General features: G+C 37.8%; 1 protein-coding gene across 13 annotated transcripts in view; it reads right to left on the minus strand.

Moving 5' to 3' along the window:
* The window catches only part of HNRNPC (heterogeneous nuclear ribonucleoprotein C), a 58,952-nt gene extending 38,977 nt beyond the window's left edge, over positions 1 to 19,975 (minus strand). For 4 of the 13 annotated variants that reach the window (XM_038558461.1, XM_038558460.1, XM_038558463.1 and 1 more), the window contains exon 1: positions 13,918 to 14,021. In XM_038558461.1, the coding sequence (XP_038414389.1) occupies positions 13,918 to 13,920 (3 nt within the window). In that variant the 5' untranslated portion in view covers positions 13,921 to 14,021. Of the gene's footprint in view, positions 1 to 959; positions 979 to 13,910; positions 14,024 to 14,626; positions 14,653 to 14,982; positions 15,147 to 19,103; positions 19,151 to 19,817 lie in introns of those variants that run through there. The other 9 variants (XM_038558462.1, XM_038558454.1, XM_038558458.1 and 6 more) reach the window with 8 other exon arrangements.
* Positions 19,976 to 20,242: the final 267 nt, after the last annotated feature.

The following is a 20,242-nucleotide window of genomic DNA, read 5'->3' on the forward strand; positions in this document are numbered from 1 at the left end:
CAAGTCCCAAAAAGTATGAAGAGAAAAAAAAAAACGTAAAACAAATCATAAACATGAAAAAAATTAAAGAAAAACATACTGAAATTAAAGTTCTAAGATACTACTTTTTAAAATTTAGATTGAAGATTACACCAAAATAAAACTTGATTCAGACAACTGTTGATGTATCCTAAAATCCCTGGAGAAAAGCTTGGTGGGCAGAAACAGGATTTACATGATCTCAGAATATTCCCGAAAATACTGATTGTTAAGGGCAAAAAAACGCACCTTTACAGTGGAAACATGTGTCACCACTTAAACTGATTTGACATTACATGCCTCCTGATGTGACAAAATAACACACCCACATACCCTATGCAAAATTCTTGGTAACATATTTAACTTCTACATAGGGAAACGAACTATTTCAAGTTTCCAGATATTATACAATATAGGAAAGCCCCGCTGCCCGGTGGTTTACGGTTTAGCACCACCTTCAGCCCGGGGCGTGATCCTGGGGTCCTGAGATAAGAGTCCCAACATCAGGCTCCCTGCAGGGAGCCTGCTTTCTCCCTCTGCCCGTGTCTCTCGTGAAGAAATAAATAAAAACTTTTTCTTTTTTTTTTTTTTTCTTCACGAGAGACACAGAGGCAGAGACACAGGCAGAGAGAGAAGCACGCCCCATGCAGGGAGCCCGACGTGGGACTCGATCCCGGGTGTCCAGGATCATGCCCTGGGCTGAAGGCAGCACTAAACCGGTGAGCCACCAAGACTGCCCAAATAAGATCTTTAAAAAGTAAAAATAAAAACTGGGACTCCTCAATACATACAAAGTAGGAGCTTTCTCTAGATTAAGAGAGCAATGTGTGAATCTTGATTGGATACTAGATTCTGCCCTCTGCTATGCCCGGGAGGCCTGACCTGCCCTGCCCTTCCTCCATCAGAGCCTGGAGACAGAACCTGGATATTTTTGTATTTACCTGGTGGTGCCCAGTCTCTGCCTCAGACACCTTGGAGCTGGAGGGGTTGGCCGCAAGAATTTTCCCTTGGGGCACTGTACATAATGCTTATTTAAATCCTATTTTTTCCTCTCTCCATCTCTCCAGAGACATCTCTAAAGGTTCATATTTTGTATCCAAAAAAAAAAGGGAAAAAAAAGAAAGCAATGTGTGAATCTTGATCGGATACTAGATTCTGCCCTCTGCTAGGATTCGGATCCCAAGGTCTTGGGATCAACCCCGCATTGGGCTCCCTGCTCAGTGAGGAGCCGTCTGCTGCTTCTCCCTCTCCAACTCTCCCTGCTTGTGGTCTCTGTCAAATAAATAAAGCATTTAAAAATCATTCTGAAAGGGAAAAACAAAAGAAAAAATTACATATAAGAGCAAACCTAACAATCCACACAGTAGCTACCAGAACAAGAAAGCTGGAACAGAGATGGTATATTTCACATATGTACTGTTACCTGTTCCAAAGTTGTTTTTTCTATTCCAAATGTTTTTTCTATCTATTATAGTAAATGGAAAAATGAGGATTTACCAGGTCACATGCTTTAGCAAGTTCCATAAAATTACATTTGTCAGATTTCCTAATATAAGAATGGGGTGGGGATCCCTGGGTGGCACAGCGGTTTAGTGCCTGCCTTTGGCCCAGGGCGCGATCCTGGAGACCCGGGATCGAATCCCATATCAGGCTCCCGGTGCATGGAGCCTGTTTCTCCCTCTGCCTATGTCTCTGCCTCTCTCTCTCTCTGTGACTATAATAAATAAATAAATAAATAAATAAATAAATAAATAAATAAACAATAAATAAATAAATAAATAAATAAATAAATAAATAAATAAATAAAAAAAGAATGGGGTGAAAGAGACGTGGCATTCCCATGGCTGTAACTAAGTAAATCAGTACATGTTTTTGTAGGTTCCTTTGAAAATTTTAAACAGTGCCAAGCAACGGGCAGGCCTATATACTTGCATCAAAACAACTGGCACCCCCTCAAAAAAAAAACAAAACAAAAAAATGGCAAACATTAACTAAATTTCAGGTCATCCTATGTTTGGAATTCAAAAAGAAAACTTTGACCATCCATAAATCCTATAAATCCCCATAAGAAAGAAACATTACAGAACCACTTAAAAACACATTGTATAAGACTAAGTGAAAAATGTTTAGAATATAGAGGTTCTAAAACTACATATGGTAATGATTACATATTGCTAAAATCGTATTACAAATATATAAAATGTATAGGTACACCTACATCTAGGAGACAGAGATGAACCCAAATATTTAATAGCAATTAAAAAATATACAAATACTGGCTATCTTTGAGTGTTGATGCTCCAAGTATTTTCTTTTACGTACCTATTTCAAGCTTTCCTTATAATAGAAGACTGTTCCTGTCAAAGCATAAATGGGTAATGTACTAGGACAAAAAAACTTTAAAATAAAGATCTTTAAGAATATATTCCCAGAAAAAAAAATGTATTACCAGAATTCCAAGATGGAAAAAACTAAATCATAGACAATTCTTTCTTCAGAAGACGTTAAAATCCAGTTAGGACACCTTGCTCACTATAATGTAACTTCTTGAGAATTGCCACCAAAGTCAAGGAAATCACATGATACTCAATTCTAAAACTTTAATTTCTTCCTTTAATGTCTACTCATTAGCATTGAAATTAATTTTTTAACGTAATAATCTTATTCAAACTGTTCCTTATCCTTACCATCTTCAATGAAAATAAAAAATGGGGGGCACCTGGATGGCTCAGTAGTTGAGCATCAGCCTTTGGCTCAGGTCATGATCCCAGAGTCCTGGGATTGAGTTCGACATCAAGCTTCCCATGGGGAGGAGCCTGCCTTTTCCTTCTGCCTATGTCTCTGCCTGTTGTCTTTCATGAATCAATCAATAAAATCTTAAAAAAATAAAATGGGGGATTCCCTGGATGGCTCAGCGGTTCAGTGCCTGCCTTTGGCCCAGGGCGTTATCCATGATTTCCAGGACCCAGTCCCACATCGGGCTCCCTCTGTTGAGCCTGCTTCTCCCTCTATGTATGTCTCTTGTGAATGAATGAATGAATGAATGAATGAATGAATGAATAAAATGGTGCCTTGTAAAAAATACAATTTAATCTGCCAATGTCTCTTTGAACACAGTAACAGTGAACACATTCCGGATGCTATCCAGATGGTATTGTTTCTGTTAAGTTTTCCATTGTCAACACAGGCAGAATCCACAAAATAAACCCCTAATTCTTATTCATTTATTAATACAATGCTAACTTCCTGTATTGGGACAATTACTTTCTTCTTTACGTGTAGCAGAGCTTTACATTTCAAATACCACCTCATCCTCATCTCTAGTTCACTGTCCCTAGTTTCAGCCTTTAGGAAAGTTTCAAATTCTGATTTTGTTAATAAAGTATTAACAATCTCTTCCAATTCTATATATCCTTCATGAATTTGTTCATCATAACCCGTGGAAATCTTGCCCTTATCAATGTAAGAAGTTAAATAGTTGGGCGCCTGGGTGGCTCAGTGGTTGAGCATCTGCCATTGGCTCAGGTCGAGCCCCACATCCCCCCTCTGCCTATGTCTCTGCCTCTCTGTGCGTCTCTCATGAATATAATGTTTAAAAGAAACAAAACTTTCAATAGTGAAACTTTTTTTGTCATGTTATATACTAGTTTTAAAAGACAACCAGCAAAGTCAACTCCAACCAAATGTAAAGTCATTTTGCTTATTTTCTGTATACTGAAAAGCCCTAACTTCATTTAGTTTTTGAGCAGGATCTGGGTCAGTAACTTAAAAAAAAAAAAAAAAAAAATTGCAACAGAAGTTTAGGTAAAGCCTATTTTAAAAAATTTTTTTATTTTAAAATTTTATTTATTTACTCACAAGAGACACACAGAGAGAGACAGGCAAAGACACAGGCAGAGGGAGAAGCAGGCTCCATGCAGGGAGCCCTATGTGGGACTTGATCCCAGGACTCCAGGATCACACCCTGGGCTGAAGGCAGGCGCCAAACCCACTTAGCCATCCAGGCAGCCCATAAAAATAGATAGATAAATAGATAGATAGATAGATAGATAGATAGATAGATAGATAGATAGATAGATAGATAATTTAAACTAAAAAGGAATATAGAAAAATAACTATCCCCACAAATTCAAACCGTAACTACCATGATCAAAAGTCCCCTAAAAAAATAGAGAACTTCCTAAATAGGCATAAAAATTCAACACATCTCCACACTAAAATACAAAAAAACAAAAAACAGAAATGGGTCTGCAATATACCTTTGTTCACTGTTCAAGTTCTCAGGACCATATACAAAAATGCATGAAAATAAGAATACAACCTTATGGGATCCCTGGGTGGCGCAGCGGTTTGGCGCCTGCCTTTGGCCCAGGGCGCGATCCTGGAGACCCGGGATCGAATCCCACATCGGGCTCCCGGTGCATGGAGCCTGCTTCTCCCTCTGCCTGTGTCTCTGCCTCTCTCTCTCTATCTGTGTGTGACTATCATAAATAAATAAAAATTAAAAAAAAAAAAAAAAAAAAAAAAAAGAATACAACCTTATGATTAACAATTTTGAAAAAAAAAAAACAAAAAAAACAATTCTGAGACTCGGATCAGACAGACCGGTTTCATTTTTAAGCTCAACTCTGAGCAGCGTACATTACCCTTTGAGAAGCCAATCCTTTCAAAATCCAGATTCTTCAACTGCAAAATACCAATGGCAGTATTTGTCTCGTAGGCGAAGTATGAGGCATAAATGCAGTACAGAGAACATCTGACATGGTGCCTGACACATAGGAAGTGTTGCTGCTGCAGCTGCTGCCATTACTACATCATTTACTATTATTGGTAAATACCAACAAAAAAATGGGCCAATGAGGCAAACTTGTTATTAACAAATAATAAAGGTCCATGGAGAGACTTTTAAAAGAATTCAACATCACTATAACAGAAATACAAACTAAACAATTATCATACTTCACTTACCAAACATGCAAAAATATTTTTAAAATAGTCATTTTATTTTTTTTTTAAAGATTCTATCTATTCATGAGAGACAGAGATAGAGAGGGAGACAGAGAGAGGCAGAGACACAGGCAGAGGGAAAAGCAGGCTCCATGCAGGGAGCCTGATGTGCGACTGGATCCTGGGTCTCCAGGATCACACTCTGGGCTGAAGGTGGCGCTAAACTGCTGAGCCACTGGGGCTGCCCCTAAAATAGTCATTTTCATATATATTATTTCTGACTATGAATTGGTACCCTATTTTCACAGGCCAATTGGACTTTTATCAAAAGCCTTAAACCTATGAATATTCTTTGACTCAATAATCTGACTTTTGACAGTTCATTTTAGGAAAACAAGGATGTCAACTTATGAAAAGTGAAAAATTAGAAAGTGCATGACAATATGGGCTAAATGAACTTCAGTACATCATTCCAACTGAATAGAAATAGCAACACCTATTTAAAAATGACCATGTATTGCTTCTCGGCCTTTTGGGTAAGATCAAGTGTAACAATGACCATGTATTGTCAGTGAGAAATGTTCAAGATATTAAGTATACACACTACAGAGTCGATCCTTGAACAGCACAGGGGTGCAGGGGCACCAAATTCCCCACTGTGGAGTCAAAAATAAATCCACATGTAACCTGACTCCCCAGAAACCGGACTGGAAGCCTTACCAACAGTTGATTAACACATATTTTATATTTATTTATGTACTACACTCTCAAAGTTATTAAAATAAAGAAACGTATGGTACTGTAGTCATATTTTTTTAAACTCACGGAAGTGGACTCATGCATTTCTAACTCGTACTGTTAAAGGGTCAACTGTACAAGTTATCTAAATTAATAGCTGTTAGACATCTCAGGATGATAGTACTGTTATGTTTTTAAGTAATTTTTCCTCAATTTTTCTTTAACAACCATACTGTTTCATATTTTTTTAATTTTGCAAAGATAACTTAATGGTACCTTGGAATTTAAGGATTAAGATACACAGCTCGGCCTAGAATCAGGAAAGATTTCTATAACCCTGTAAACTGAAGTTGGAAAGGTTAAGTGCTCCCCCTTCCACAAGAGGAATTCAAAACTAGTATCAAGAAAATGGGCACCTCCAGACCAAATTTTTCACTGGACATCGTTTCATAAATTTGGGGTCTCTCACTCACAGTCTCAACAAATACAGATACTTCTCTCTACAGCCTCAACCTTCATAATCAACTGTGCCATTGTTAAACGATTATTTGTCTGTTTCAAAGTGTCCTATCAAATTTAAAAAGGGTGATGGGAGGGACGGCCTGGCTGGTTGGGTTGATAGAGCATGACTCTTGGTTTCAAGATTGTAGGATCAAGCCCCACATTTTTTAAGTGTGATTACTTAAAAAAAAATAAAAGAAAAGGAAAGGGACCTCCCCCCCAACATTTTAGAATCCTATCATATTCTTAATTGGAGCTGCTTCTACATAGCAAAACTCCTCTTCAACAAACATCTATTTACCTTGGGAACATTAAGCCATTTGAAAACGAGGTTCCCCAATCTACAAGTATCAAGCAAGCATTAGAAACATGTAAAATTAAAAAAATAAAATTTAAAAACATGTAAAATAACACTTCAAAAAAAAAAAAACACTTCACAGGAAAAGAATGAAGACCAACATTTCAGAATTACTTCAGTAGGGTCAATAAATCTCCACTAGGAACTAAAACATCAAAAGCATATGCAATATATAAAAGTAAGTCAAAAATACAGTAAGTACTTACATTTCTAGTATAACTAAAAACCTATATGAATGAGAATTCTGAGTTTAATGTGTATAAACCCCTGGTCATAAACAATATTTTTATACTTAAGATTCATGCTTTAAATTTTAGGGGTCTGTCTTAAATTAGAAATTTCCTTTAAATGGTTTAGCAAATAACATTAAAAAAAATGGAACCATGTCTATCTATCTAGGTGGACGGTATACAGAAATTCATTATATTGTTATTTGTATTTTGGTATATTTTCTCTAAAAAGTTGATGAAAAAGAAAAATTGTTCACAAGTATTATAATCACGGATCTACGGTGACCTGCAAAATTATGTTTTTAAAATATTATTCTCTTTAGCTATCACTAAGGAAATAGAATGTTCACATTATGTCAGATACATGACTTGCCTAAAACCTCCAATAATTCTAAAAACATCTATTTCAGGATGGCATTTATTCCTGATTACTAGCTAAAGTGGTATCAACATTTTCCCAGCCTGCCTATTTGAAATTACTGGCTTCTTAATCCTTTGTGGTTTGGGAAGAGTCATTAGAGTTCCAGTTTTACACATAAAATGGTTATTTTTTACATCCTATTATTTCAGATTTACATAAAATGGGGCCACACCACAATCAAGTTTCCCACTAAACACCAAAACTCTTGCAAGAAAGCCCACCACAAATTTCTAAATCACAAACTAGCAATAAAAAGGAGTGCAAGTGGTCTAGATCAGTGCTTCTCACTAATGTACCGATCACAGTTCTAGAATTAGGTATGAAATTTTGTATTTTATGGAGCTTCCAGATGATGATGATGATGATGATGATGCTGCTGCTGCTGCTCCTGCTGGAGCACAGATCATATACTGAATTGCAAGGGTCAACAATACTAATTAACAAAAAATTTTATTTCTTTATTATCTTGCATTGAGTTCCAACTAAATATGCTTTTTAAAGTCTATCATGAAAAAAATAAAATAAAATAAAATATAAAAAAATATAAAAAAATAAAGTCTATCATGAAGACGTGTTGGGAAAATCAGGGATTTTCCTTAATTTACCTTAAATTTTCCTTAATTTTCCTTAATGCTGTGCTTTACTGTGTTATACACCCCAGTGGGATCTAGGGAAGCACTCAACTGTCAAGTCAAATATGTTAAAATATATTAGTATTTCTGCAGTTATACGTAATACTCAATATAACATATTATCAAGTCAATTGAAGTCAGGCTTTTGTCACCAATAAGTATCAAGCCAGAGAAAAAAAAATTGTCATACATTTTTAAATTTCTGAATTGTAAACAAAAGATCTCTACCAGCATAGGAAAATAATTTTTTATAAGGACATTTGACTTAAAGTTACAACACGCAGACCTAAGCAGCTGGAACATACCTAGATTTGAGTATTAACAGTAAAATGTATATATAGAGGAATCTCATCATTTGCTACCCTGAACTCAATTTTATCACCAATGAGAACATGCCAAGATTCTCTCAAAACAAAACATATGTCTAACAAAAGAGCTTCTCCAAGTCCAGAAAGGACTAAGCAAAAAAACATGTAAGCATAAATCAGTCATCCTTACACCCCACAGAAGTCTTTTAAAGTCTTAACTGTTTTTATTCTTTAAAAGATTTTATTTATATTAGATACAGAGAGAGAAAGGTAGAGAGACACAGGTAGAGGGCTGTTATCAGGCTCCATGCAGGGAGCCAGCCCTATGTGGGACTCATCCCGGGACCCCTGGGGTTATGCCCTGGGCCAAAGCCTCTGCTAAACCACTGAGCCACCCAGGCTGCCGTCTTCACTGTTTTTTGTGCAACAATGATTGCAGTTTTTCCAAAAATACATACTGAAATATCTACAGATGACATATAAAGGATTTACTTCAAAATAACATGAAGCAAAGAGGGTAGATGCAGGTATAGATGAAACAAGATTACCCAAGGACAGTTAAAGCTGGACAAGTTCATGGAGATTGATTATACTCCTCTCTCGTATGTTTGGGAATTTTTCAGAATTAAATGAAAATAAGCACCAAATATATGCATACACAGATCTAAAAATAAAGTAAGGGTACTTATAAAATTTTGTCATGCTTTTCAATTATGTATAAAAGGGAAAAATGAGAAGAACCTAAAGGCTCAAGAATTCTATTTAAGTAAAATATTGTACAAGTATGTTCACATGAAGTAAAATTTTTTCTTCTACTTGAATATGCTGACTTTTTGAAGCGTATATGCATTCTCACCAGAGAATAACTTATAAAGAAAAAAAGTTTTCAAATTTTGTCTACAGCCATGTCAGAGGAAACACAACAGCCTATGACGTCAAATGTCAACTTGATTCATTCCACCACAGCCAAAGTTATTTTAAAGCTATTTTTTTTAACTTCTCAAACTCCTTACTAAACCCCTACACCACATAGGCTGTAGCCATTTACACCCAATCACAAGACTGGAAGCATGTCTACATAATGAGTTTCAAACTTTAAAAAATTTGAATAATGTGTTGCTCATTATACTACTCAGTCTTCAAGCACAGTTTCCTTCCAACCCTAAAATGCTGTTTTACATCTTTCAAGATACTTCCCTATACCTTTACAAAGATGATAAAGTTCTATAATACTTGGTGTTCGCAAAAAGTGCTAGAATCTAGTGGGGAAGAAGCTTGAATGGCTAAGGAAGAGAAAACATCAGTGAGGCAACGACTTCTGAGTTAGCAATCAAAATGAAGTGAAGAACCTCATCTTAGGTGGAAAAAAAAATTCCAAAGGCTAAGGAAGAGAAAACATCAGTGAGGCAACGACTTCTGAGTTAGCAATCAAAATGAAGTGAAGAACCTCATCTAAGGTGGAAAAAAAAATTCCAAAGGCTAAGGAAGAGAAAACATCAGTGAGGCAACGACTTCTGAGTTAGCAATCAAAATGAAGTGAAGAACCTCATCTTAGGTGGAAAAAAAATTCCAAGGAAAGGCTCTGAGAGAGGGACTGACTAGTGTTCAGGACCCAGTAAGGGCATAATGTGGCTAGAGCAGAGTATACTCTATATAAATATACTATTAGTGAGGAGGAGCCAACACATCACGTAGGCTATTTGGTTAGATCACCGTGAATATTTAATCTTAACGTTGAAAATAGGGAGGATTGAGTTTTAAGCAGGAACCTCTCCAAGCAATACATTTTTCAAAAGATCACAATCAAGTAAAAACAATCTAGCTACTACACGGTGGTGAAGAATAGCAAAAGAAACCTGAATCTATTCCAATAATGCACAAGAGTCCATTTCAGCTTGAAACTGGACCAAGCTATGGTAGTGTGGTCAATTCTTTTATTTTAAAGTAAGAGCTGACAGGGTACTCCACAAAACCAAAGGTGAGGTCTAAGAAAAAGACAAGGATGGCTCACCAATGTCTGACCTAAATGACATAAAAACTGGAGTTTCATTTATTAACTGAAACAGGTAGCACTGGTTTTGAGAGATCAGTTTTTGACTTTTAAGTTGATGTAGTTAACATCCCAGGGAGTAGTCAGGTAGGTAACTAGAGGGATTGGCATGATATTCAAAATAAATCCACACTGGTGATGCAAGTGTAGGAATCATTAGCTTATCAATGGCATAAAAAAATGAGTGAACGAAAGGACCCAGGAGTGAGGAAAAAAAGAGAAATAGAAGGAATGAACACAGAAGCATTCCAACAGAATGGAAAAAAAGCCAGAAACAGAACAAAAACCTAGAAGCTTTATAAAAAATGTTTCAAAGAGAAAAGTGGCTCCATCCGTTAAATCATACCAACCAAACAAGTGTGAGATAAGGATCGGAGAGACTGCTAGATCTGGCAATACATCACTCTGGGACTGTTTTTAAAACCATACATACGATTATTTATTTCTTCAACTAACATTCACTTTTAAAATGTTTACTTCCCTAGAATATATTCACATCCAAAGATTTTATAAAATTATACCACAAAGCTACATCTACTTAATTCATTACCTTGGACTCTATCAATGTCATTTAAAGTGATAGAATTAAAATATATAATGATGATATTTAGCTGGAAATTCTTTAAAAAAATAGAAGCCCAAAGCAATTTCTTTTTTGGGGGGATGAGATTGGGGTAATTCTAACACAATTAAGGATTTGTTTTTCAGAAATACTTCATTATGTCAAGTAAGGAAACGTAGTGTAATCAAGTTAAAATCCGTAGGTTCAACTATCTGGGTTGAATCCCCATGTTACCATTTATTAGGTATGTCAAACTTTGGGCCAGTCTTTACTGTTTTAATAGTCTCATCTCCAAAATACAAAAGATAATTACACAAAGGTAATGATGAGTAAGAAAGTTACAAGAACTTTAACACTGACATACAGTCGGTAAGATGTCCAAATTATTACTTCCAAAAGAAAAAATTCTGGAATTCAAAAATGAATTTGAATTCCCTTCATTTTTCCTTTCAAATAGGGGAGTGATCATATCACGTCTGACTCGATGGGGTTTTTAGATAAGCAATCAGGAGATTCCTAGAGTCCAAACAACAAACTACTGTCCTCTTCAAACTACTTACATTTGCTCATTAATACGAAGAAAACTCTTGAAAAACATGGGCAAGAATCCCCAGGCCTAAGATTACTACCTTTTTTCAAGAGAGTAAAAGATAGTGCCCTACTATGATAGGTCTTCTAATTTATTGTCCTCCTTGAACTTTGTCCTCATTACTAACATTCCCCAGACAATAGCCAGAAGTAAATTCCAAAGTAGGACCTCAGCATTCTCCAAGGTCCTTCAAAAGATTCCTTTTGTTCCAAGATAACCTAAATATTAGGTAAGGACCTGGATACCATGCCTGGTACCTGCTTATCTTCCCAATTTTATCTCTTATTCCATGCATTCCTGTTAATTTTCTCCAGCAATAGTTCTTGCTCTCAAGACAAGGATTCCCCCTCATTATCTGTGCTTTCAGGTAGGATGATCCACTTCTTGATCTTAATTTCAACATCAATTAAAGGTCTCTTCACTGGCAGCAGCATCCCACCCCAAACTCTAAACTTGGTTCCCCTTATCATCTCTCTTCCTTCTAAAGTGCTCTGCCACTCTATTTCTCCCCTTAATGATTTATAATACCCAAGAGGACAAGGGACAATATGTTTTGTTCATCTCTGTATGTCCCAGCCTAAAGGTTATTTTCAGAGAAAGAACTCAAACGTCTAATGCATAAACGTCTCTACGTCAATGTTCCACAAGCACCTCAAAAACCAATGTTTAAATTGCCTTCTCCTACTCTTAACCCTAATCTGCTCCCTTTGTTTACCCAACATCTATGCTGGGAGTTATGCCAAATCCCTTGCTCCTCACAGCAGCCATCAAATCCTCCTAAATTTATCAGCTCCTCTCTAATCCCCATACCATTGCTTTAAAAGTGGGCCAGTTAATTATTTTTATGTATATTTTAACTACCTTCCTCATTACCTACTTCCAATCTCATTCTTCTCTAAGTCATTTCCACACGACCAGAATGACTTTTACAAAATGAAAATCTGATCTCCCTGCATTAGAACCTTTCAATAGCTCACCAATGGTTTCTGGATACAAAACCATGGCATTAAAATTGTTATCACCTAAGGGGCAGCTGGGTGGCTAAGCAGCTGAGCCTCTGTCATTGACTCAGCGTGATCCCTGGGTCCTGGGATGATCCCCAGGTCCTGGGATAGAGTCCCACATCGGGTTCCCTGCAGGGAGCCTGCTTCTCCCACTGCCTGTCTGCCTGTCATGAATAAATAAAATCTTAAGAAAAAATTTTTTATAAGCTGGCCTTAATTCTAAGGTCCAGTTCCTTTTCCCTTAGAAGCATTTCCTTAGAAGACCTTTTACATGCTTCTCTAGGTTCTATGTTTACCTCTAATCAGTGACATCATCTCATTCATCTGCCTCCCTCGCAAGGTTTTAAGTCCCTGAATAACTACCATACCTTTTTTATCTCCCCAAACCAGAATACAACCCACAATAATTTGTAGAATTAAAGGACCTATAGTGAACAGTACCCACACAATGACAGAGTAACAAATAAAAATGGCTTTCATGTAACAGAGGGCATCAATACTTGGACCTAAAGAAAAATTTCCACTCCTCTTCCATATAACCCCAGACATTTAACTTTCTCCCATTCTGTTTCCCTTTGAGGATGTCTTTAGTGTTCACTTTAACTGGACTTTATTCTTTTAGTACAAATAAGGAAGTAGTATATGATTTACTCTATTATCACACAGCATTGCACATGCCTTTAAAATCATTTTACTTTCCCCCTCAGCTCAAAATCTACTACAGCAACTCCTAAGTGAGTTATCACAATATTCTATGGTTGTCAGTAAAATACTACAGATTGAGGGGCACCTGAGTGGCACAGTTGGTTGGGCACGGTTTGGTTTCAGCTCACGGCACGGGATAGAGCTCCGCACTCAGTGCAAAGTCTGCTTAGGACTCTCCCTCTGCCTCATCCCCTCTAAAATGCAAGAACAAATTCTTTAAGTTAACTCATTCCATCCTATTACTCCTGGGAACACAGATACCCAACATTTAACTAGGCCACAAGTCATCACTCAGAGATCAACCCTACATCTATCATTGGGGTACATGTTAAAGAGATTTCATGCTTTTTGGGATTAAAAAGCCTACCTATCCTCTAAAAAACAAAAACCTCCCAGTGAGATAGCATTTTAGTATTGTTTGTTGCGGTTTGATTCATGTTAAATTTTAGTAAGAATAGTCAAAATAGAATACAATCAAAAACTACTGTCACAAACACAAGGAAGATAAATTCAAACAGGAAGTGTTTAATTTGGAATAATCTAAAAAAAATCTAATAGGTCCTTGTCTCTTGCTAATTGCAAGTCAATTTCATTCTGAAGTTTACATAAACTTCAGCTGCTCTTTCCAGTTTTATCAAAAATTCTCAGTCAGCCCAAGTTAATTACAACCTTGTAAGTCCATTAGTTTACAAAAAAAAAAACTGAGCTGGCATCACTTGGGAAACATCTGGAGTTATACAAATATCTTAACCCAAACATTTCCAGAAGCTATCCCCTACACTGCATCAACTAGACTTAAGTGGGTGTATTTCCTAGTGCTTGCAATGAAACCAAGTGGACCTCACACCTCTTACCATCACCCAGGAAGGGTGTGCATCTGTTCCGAAGGCCCCCCTGGCTCCAGGTCATCCTGGCTGCTGCTGTTCCAGGCTGGGCATCCGTGTTGCTGCAGCTTGTGGTTTGTGAGGGGTAGTAGTGTACAGGAAAAGCAGGATGGGATTTCAAGGGAAACAGGAGGAAAATGGCTTTCTGGGAAAATGCCATCACCATCATAGGTGTTAAGTAGTACCACACACATTTTATTGCAGCACAGCTTAAAAATTTAACAAATGAAAGATTAAAAATAAAAAAAACAAAAATAAAAAATTAAAAATACAGACGTCCAGAGATGCTCTAAAACAGTTAAGTTAAAGATCAGGAAAAATAAGGTCACAGACTTAACAGCCAGTAAAATTCTTTCGAGCGTGGGGAAGGGGATGAGGGCAAGGGTGGGGTTGGGAGAGAAAAGGTTTATGTGATCAATCCACTTAAAAATGCTAATGCCTTCACTTTCTCTCCCAAGATGCAAAACTCCAAAGTCAATCAGGAGGCCGGAGAAATTCTTATGAACATTCAGAAAAACTCGATTTTAATCCGGTTAAAAATTATCAGTGTCATTATCATCATCATCATCACCATCATAAGTATAATAATAATAAATAATAATAGTAACTAGTAACAACAATAAAAAGGAAATCAGCGGAAAGTCAGGAAAAATGTAAAAAAAAAATTGGAATAACTTACTGTAGCTGAAGATCAAAAAAATCTCACTGTAAAAAAACAAAAATAAAAATAGCCCAGATTAGAAAAACGGGAGGTGCAAAAATGTCAAGTCAGTAAAGTTCATTTCTTTTCTTTTTCCAAAAGCAGTTTCCACAAAAACCGCAAGGGTAAAGTTCTCAGTAGCAGACAAGCAAAGCCCTTTCCACATCATCAATCAATCTTAAAAATACACGAGGAAGTAGAGAGGTCAGTTTATGAGAGGCTAAAAGGCTCCTCCTCCTCTAACCCAACTGCTGCAGAAAAAATAGAAATAGAAATTTTAAAAATTACATCTTAAATCCAAGTCTCGTTTTTGGAAACAATTAAAAAAAAAACACCTGTAAATTTGCCGTAGTGCACACCAAGTTGCATCATTATGTTTAAAATGTCTTTATAAAATCAGTTTTGGAATGGGAATGTGTGTGTTCTGGAAGGGTGGGGAAGGGAGGTTAAAAATCAAAGCTGAGCTCCAGTGAGTAGGGATGGGGTTCGCCTTGCTGCCCTGTGAAAGGAGAAGGGACAGATTGAGTCAGAGTTCCTCAGAAATGTTGTGCCCTAAACCCCCAAGACAGAAACATCTGTCCATTGCATCTAACACATTCTGGTAAAGTATAACATTACACTGGGATGGGAGAGCCTCTATAGAATCATCACTTCTACCAGTGACTGTCTTCACAATTCTTCAATTATCAGTGGCAAAAATTTACTAATGCGTATGTTCCCACAAGGGTCTTAAAAACAAAAATCTGCAACATTTATCTTGATCATCAGCAGTTTGGACAAAGAAATTATAGAAAAACCAGGCCAACAGAGATGAAGAAGTGAACAAATGTCAAATATCAAGATTATGAAGGAGAATGTTCCATCATGAAGATACATACTAGAGATGACATCTATTCTCAAAACCTGTAAGTGCTCAAACTACAAGACTCGATGGGTTCTACAGTAAAGGGGGAAGAAGTTTAAGGAGCTCATCATTCCACTCACTGACAGAATGAAAAACCACAAATAAAGGAGAAAAGATTACTAGTTACTGAATATTTAATGTCAAAGTAAGTGAAAATTACGGTCCTTAAGGAATTTGATTCTGTGGTCTCACTTTGTAACTTAGCATACTTAACTGATTTCAAGATACGAATTCTAAGAATTTGATACACAAAACCACTAAAAAATAACAACATGCATGACAGATCAGCTGTTTCACCAGCTAAAAGATTTGTAATCAGATTGTAGGTCTTTTGAGGAAAAAAAGGAAATCACTGCCCTCACATTTCAACATTCAGCCAAAATGTTTTACTCTCCTTTACAAATGTCAGTAAACTAGGGGCACCTGGCCAGCTCAGTCGGTAGAGTACATGACTCTTGATCTCAGGGTCATGAGTTCAAGCCAGTTGGGTGTAGAGCTTACTTCAAAAAGCAGGAGGAAAAAAAGTCAGGGGTGCCTGGGTGGCTCAAATGGTTAAGCATCTGACTCGATATCTGCTCAGGTCATAGACTTGAGAGTTTGAGCTCTGCCTTAGCCATGGAGCCTGCTTAAGATTCTCTCCTACTCCATCTGCCTCTCCCCCTCTTTAAAAAAAAAAAAAAAAGAAAAAAAAAAGCACATGAGAACTGAGAACTTAATAAAAAGTGCTCCTTGAGTCAACTATGTGTGAAAGAATACAGCAATAGAATAGGTACTAAACCTCTAAAATCTCACGGTGAATTTTTTCCAAGTAGCAGATCAGTTTAGGTATGACCTGTAAGTTACTTTTATATTTGGACTGATGGTGTTAAACTGTACAAACTACAGGGACACCTGCCTAACTCGGTGGAGCATACAACTCTTAATCTCAGGTTTTGTGGGTTCAAACCCCACATTGGGGTAGGGATTACTTAAAATCTTAAAAAAAAAAAAAAAAACTGTACGAACTACATATATTTTTTTTAAAAAGGTAGAAAACATACACTCCTTTCAATGTTCTCTCTATGCCAGTGTTTGTGGTGTCCATTTATGGTTGAACTTTCAATTTTCTTAACCAAAAGCTTAAACCTGGATATTTGTCAAGTTCTAGGCTATGTTAAGTACCTTTGTAGCTCATCTACAAATAAATCCTTTGCACACTTGTCACAAAACAAACACAATGAATATTAAAAGCATTTACATTTCTCAAAGTCATAAAGCCAAAACATTATGTTAAATTGATGAGCTATCAACTCATAAAAAAGACCGAACAACTTTTAGTGCGTAATTCTTTCCAATTAACAGTATACCTAGATTATACTTTGTCTAACCTCTTCAGAGGTTTGGATCCCTTGTTCTACAGGGTTATTTTTTTTTTCTACAGGGTTATTCTCAAAGGGAGGGTTGCCAACTGGTACCAAGTGGCATTTATTAGAAATGCAAATTTCCAAGGCCCGCACCAGACTTAATTAGAAAGGCTGGTTTTCTGGTGGAGCCCAGCAATCTCTTTTTAACTATTCCCCTTACCAATTCTAATGTCGGTTCACTTTTAAGAACCCTATGAGAGTTTAAACGGGGAACCTCTATCTCATAGTTAACAGTGGTATAAAATAAATCCAAGAGCATGACCTATCATGGTAAATACACCAAGAATTTAAAAACCCTATTGTAGTCTCTCTTCCGCTTTATAAACCCCGAAATTTCTAATTATCTAACACATGTCTTTATACTACACCTAACAGTGCTGGCTCTCACCAATTCTCTAATTTGTATAAAACCATCGTCTTCTCTAACCCCAATGAGAATAAATATATATATGAAATATACATATAAATATACATATTAAATATGAGCAAATAATGCCCTTCAAAGACAATTATAAAGTTACTTCAAGATTAAATGTGTTAACATATTTGTTATGTAACTATAAAAACTGCTTTTAATAAAACTTTCCATATACTTTTCAGCCTTCTGGTAATACTGGAGTAGAAATCAGAAAATAGGTTAAGATGTCTAAGCCCCCTTATAAAACTGTTATTGATAACACTTATTTGCCTGATGAAACTAATAACAGGGGTGAGGGAAATGGGGATACAGTTCTCTCAACTCTTCAGCAAGATTCTTTCAGCTGCTACTCTCCAGGTAACATCTGGGATAATGATGACTTAACTATAATTTTAAATATTAGAGTATTTTGGATTTATTCCTTGCTTGTTCTTACAGCAATTCCACCTTAAAGTTGCATGCTAAGTGAAACTCACTAAAACCCTAACCACAAACAAAAGAAATGTTTAATTTCTCTACAGAAGGAATGGCAACCACCACCAAGCATTCATTCCAGTATAACGAGCATGGGAAACACAAAAGGTCACAGATTACAATTTAGTCATCCTAAAATCCATCCTCTTCAGCCAGATGAAAATGCTACTAAAGCCTACCTACCTGAAAACATCTCTAAAATTGTTTAATTCTGCGGTCAAATCTTTCCAGATGGATATTAACCCAAAGGAATGGTTTCCTTGGTACATGGTGATCTCAAGAAACCCATGATTTCTAACAAGTCAAGGCAAGAGAAGTTCCCTTCATTTCAATTTTTGTCAATTGTTATTATTCCTTACGTTTCTCATTTCCCAACATTATTAGGTTTCTGACCTAATCTAACTAATCACTGCCCTTACCTCATTCCTAGCAGCTTTGCAATGATAAACTTTGGTGCTAAGCTCACGTAATGTGTTTACATTCTTTCTAAAAAGTAATGCTTTTAATCCCTATTACAGTATCTACATGGTGAGGGAACTGACAGGTGCCTCAACTATTCTGGTTTAAAGACCTTTTACCTTCTATCGGTTTCCCAAGGGATGAATTTATCCTGCAGTATCGGTTTAAACTTTAACGTTTCCTGTGAGAACACATTAAAATTAAATATCTATCTTCCACCAAATATTAAAAAAAACGGCGATTTCTTAAATGAATGGGATATTACTTTGAAACCTATGTAATTCATGTAAATTCAGCCAACGTTTTTACTAAGTTTCAGGGCTTCGCCAACAGGTACAAGATTTAAAAAAAAAAAAAAATACGTAGCCCAGAAAATGTAGACCTACGTACTTTTTAGGTATTTTGGAGAAAAAAAAAATCAATGGCAGAATATCCCGAAAATCGAATTTTAAGGTCAGATCAGAATGTCAAATTAATAAGAACTGCCAATTCTCATAATTAAATATTTTTCCCAAAGGGCAATTTGGAAAATTTTCCAGTTCCCGCTAGTGACTACGGTTTAATTCGGTTCTCGGCAAGATTCAAATTCGGTACCGTCGGTACCTCCTATTCCAACAGCTATCGGTATTTATAAAAAAAAAAAAAAAAAAAGAATAAGAAGAAAAAAAATCACTCGGAGAATGACCCACAGGTCAAACTGCCCTAGCAGCCCCGCTACCCATAGGATACGTTAAGGAGCCTGGCAACCGACACCCTGGGGCCTCTCGGTTTCTGTCTGAGGAAGATCCGAGTACCTACCTCAAAGCAAAGCTCCACTAACTTATATATCTCAAGAGATTTGTAACCTGCAGATAAAAAGTAAGCCAGCTTTAATTATCACGGTTAATATGTAAATGAGATCACAATTATTAAAAGAAAGCAAGCGAAGCAGAAGAGCGTGGGAAAGGGCCGCCGCGAGGCCCGCCGCCGCTCGGAGAGGCGCCCAGGAGGAAGTCCTCGGGAGACGTCAGGCCTATTGTTGTAACGCTCCCGCTCACGCCCCGCGGGGCGCCCCGGAACCCCGGCGCTCGCGGGGCCGTCTCCCCGGAGAAGGGGGGCCCTTCCCCTCCCCCCCCGCCCAATTTTTAAATTTCTCAGACGGCGTCAGCGCTACGTGAACTTCGACTGTACTCGCGAGCGTCTCGATCTTCCCTTTCTCATCTCGGAGGCCTCGTGGTCGGAGAAAATGAAAGGAAGCAGCCGTTAACATACCAAAAAAAAAAAAAAAAAAAAAAAACGAAAAACGAGAAAGACGTTTCCTGAGGCGATCGCGGGCCCTGAGGACAGCGGGGGTGAACCTGCGCCAGAGCCGAGGCCCTCGAGACGCTCGCTCTCAGGAAACCCAAACCCGGCGCAAGAAGAATAAATGGAGGCCTGCTCGCCCCGAGGGCAGTTCCCCTCGTCTCCGCTCCCACACCCCCTCGCGCTCGCCGAGGAGCCCACGCCTGCCCTGCTTCTGCCCCCTCCACTTACCAGGAGGGGGGAGGGAGAAGGGATTCGATTCTGAATCTCCCACTCCCGGGTTCTACGTGGAGAAGCCAAGTGCTGCTCGAGGGCGACGACGCGGCCGCGACCGCTCAGCCTTCGTCTCTTCACAAAATGGCCCCCGAGTCTCCTCGGCCGCCGAGGCGAAGGCCTAGCCCCGCCCCCCGCTCCCTAGAGCCCTGCTATTGGCTGCGACTTTTCTCGCTCCCGCTGCTGATTCGACATTGCTACCGCTCTTCACAGCTCTGCCCAATCACCACGCGGAGTAGGCTAGACTACGCAGGAGAATTTCCACATGCGTGAGAGGGGCTGGCTTGTGAATGGCTACGTTTCCTGTCCCTTATCACCCGAGACGTGCTCATTGGCCACTGTCCCTGACGGAGCGCTGGGTGGAAACGCGCCTTTGTATCGCG

This window comes from Canis lupus, chromosome 15 (assembly GCF_011100685.1).
Source record: "Canis lupus familiaris isolate Mischka breed German Shepherd chromosome 15, alternate assembly UU_Cfam_GSD_1.0, whole genome shotgun sequence".
Lineage (NCBI taxonomy): Eukaryota > Metazoa > Chordata > Mammalia > Carnivora > Canidae > Canis > Canis lupus.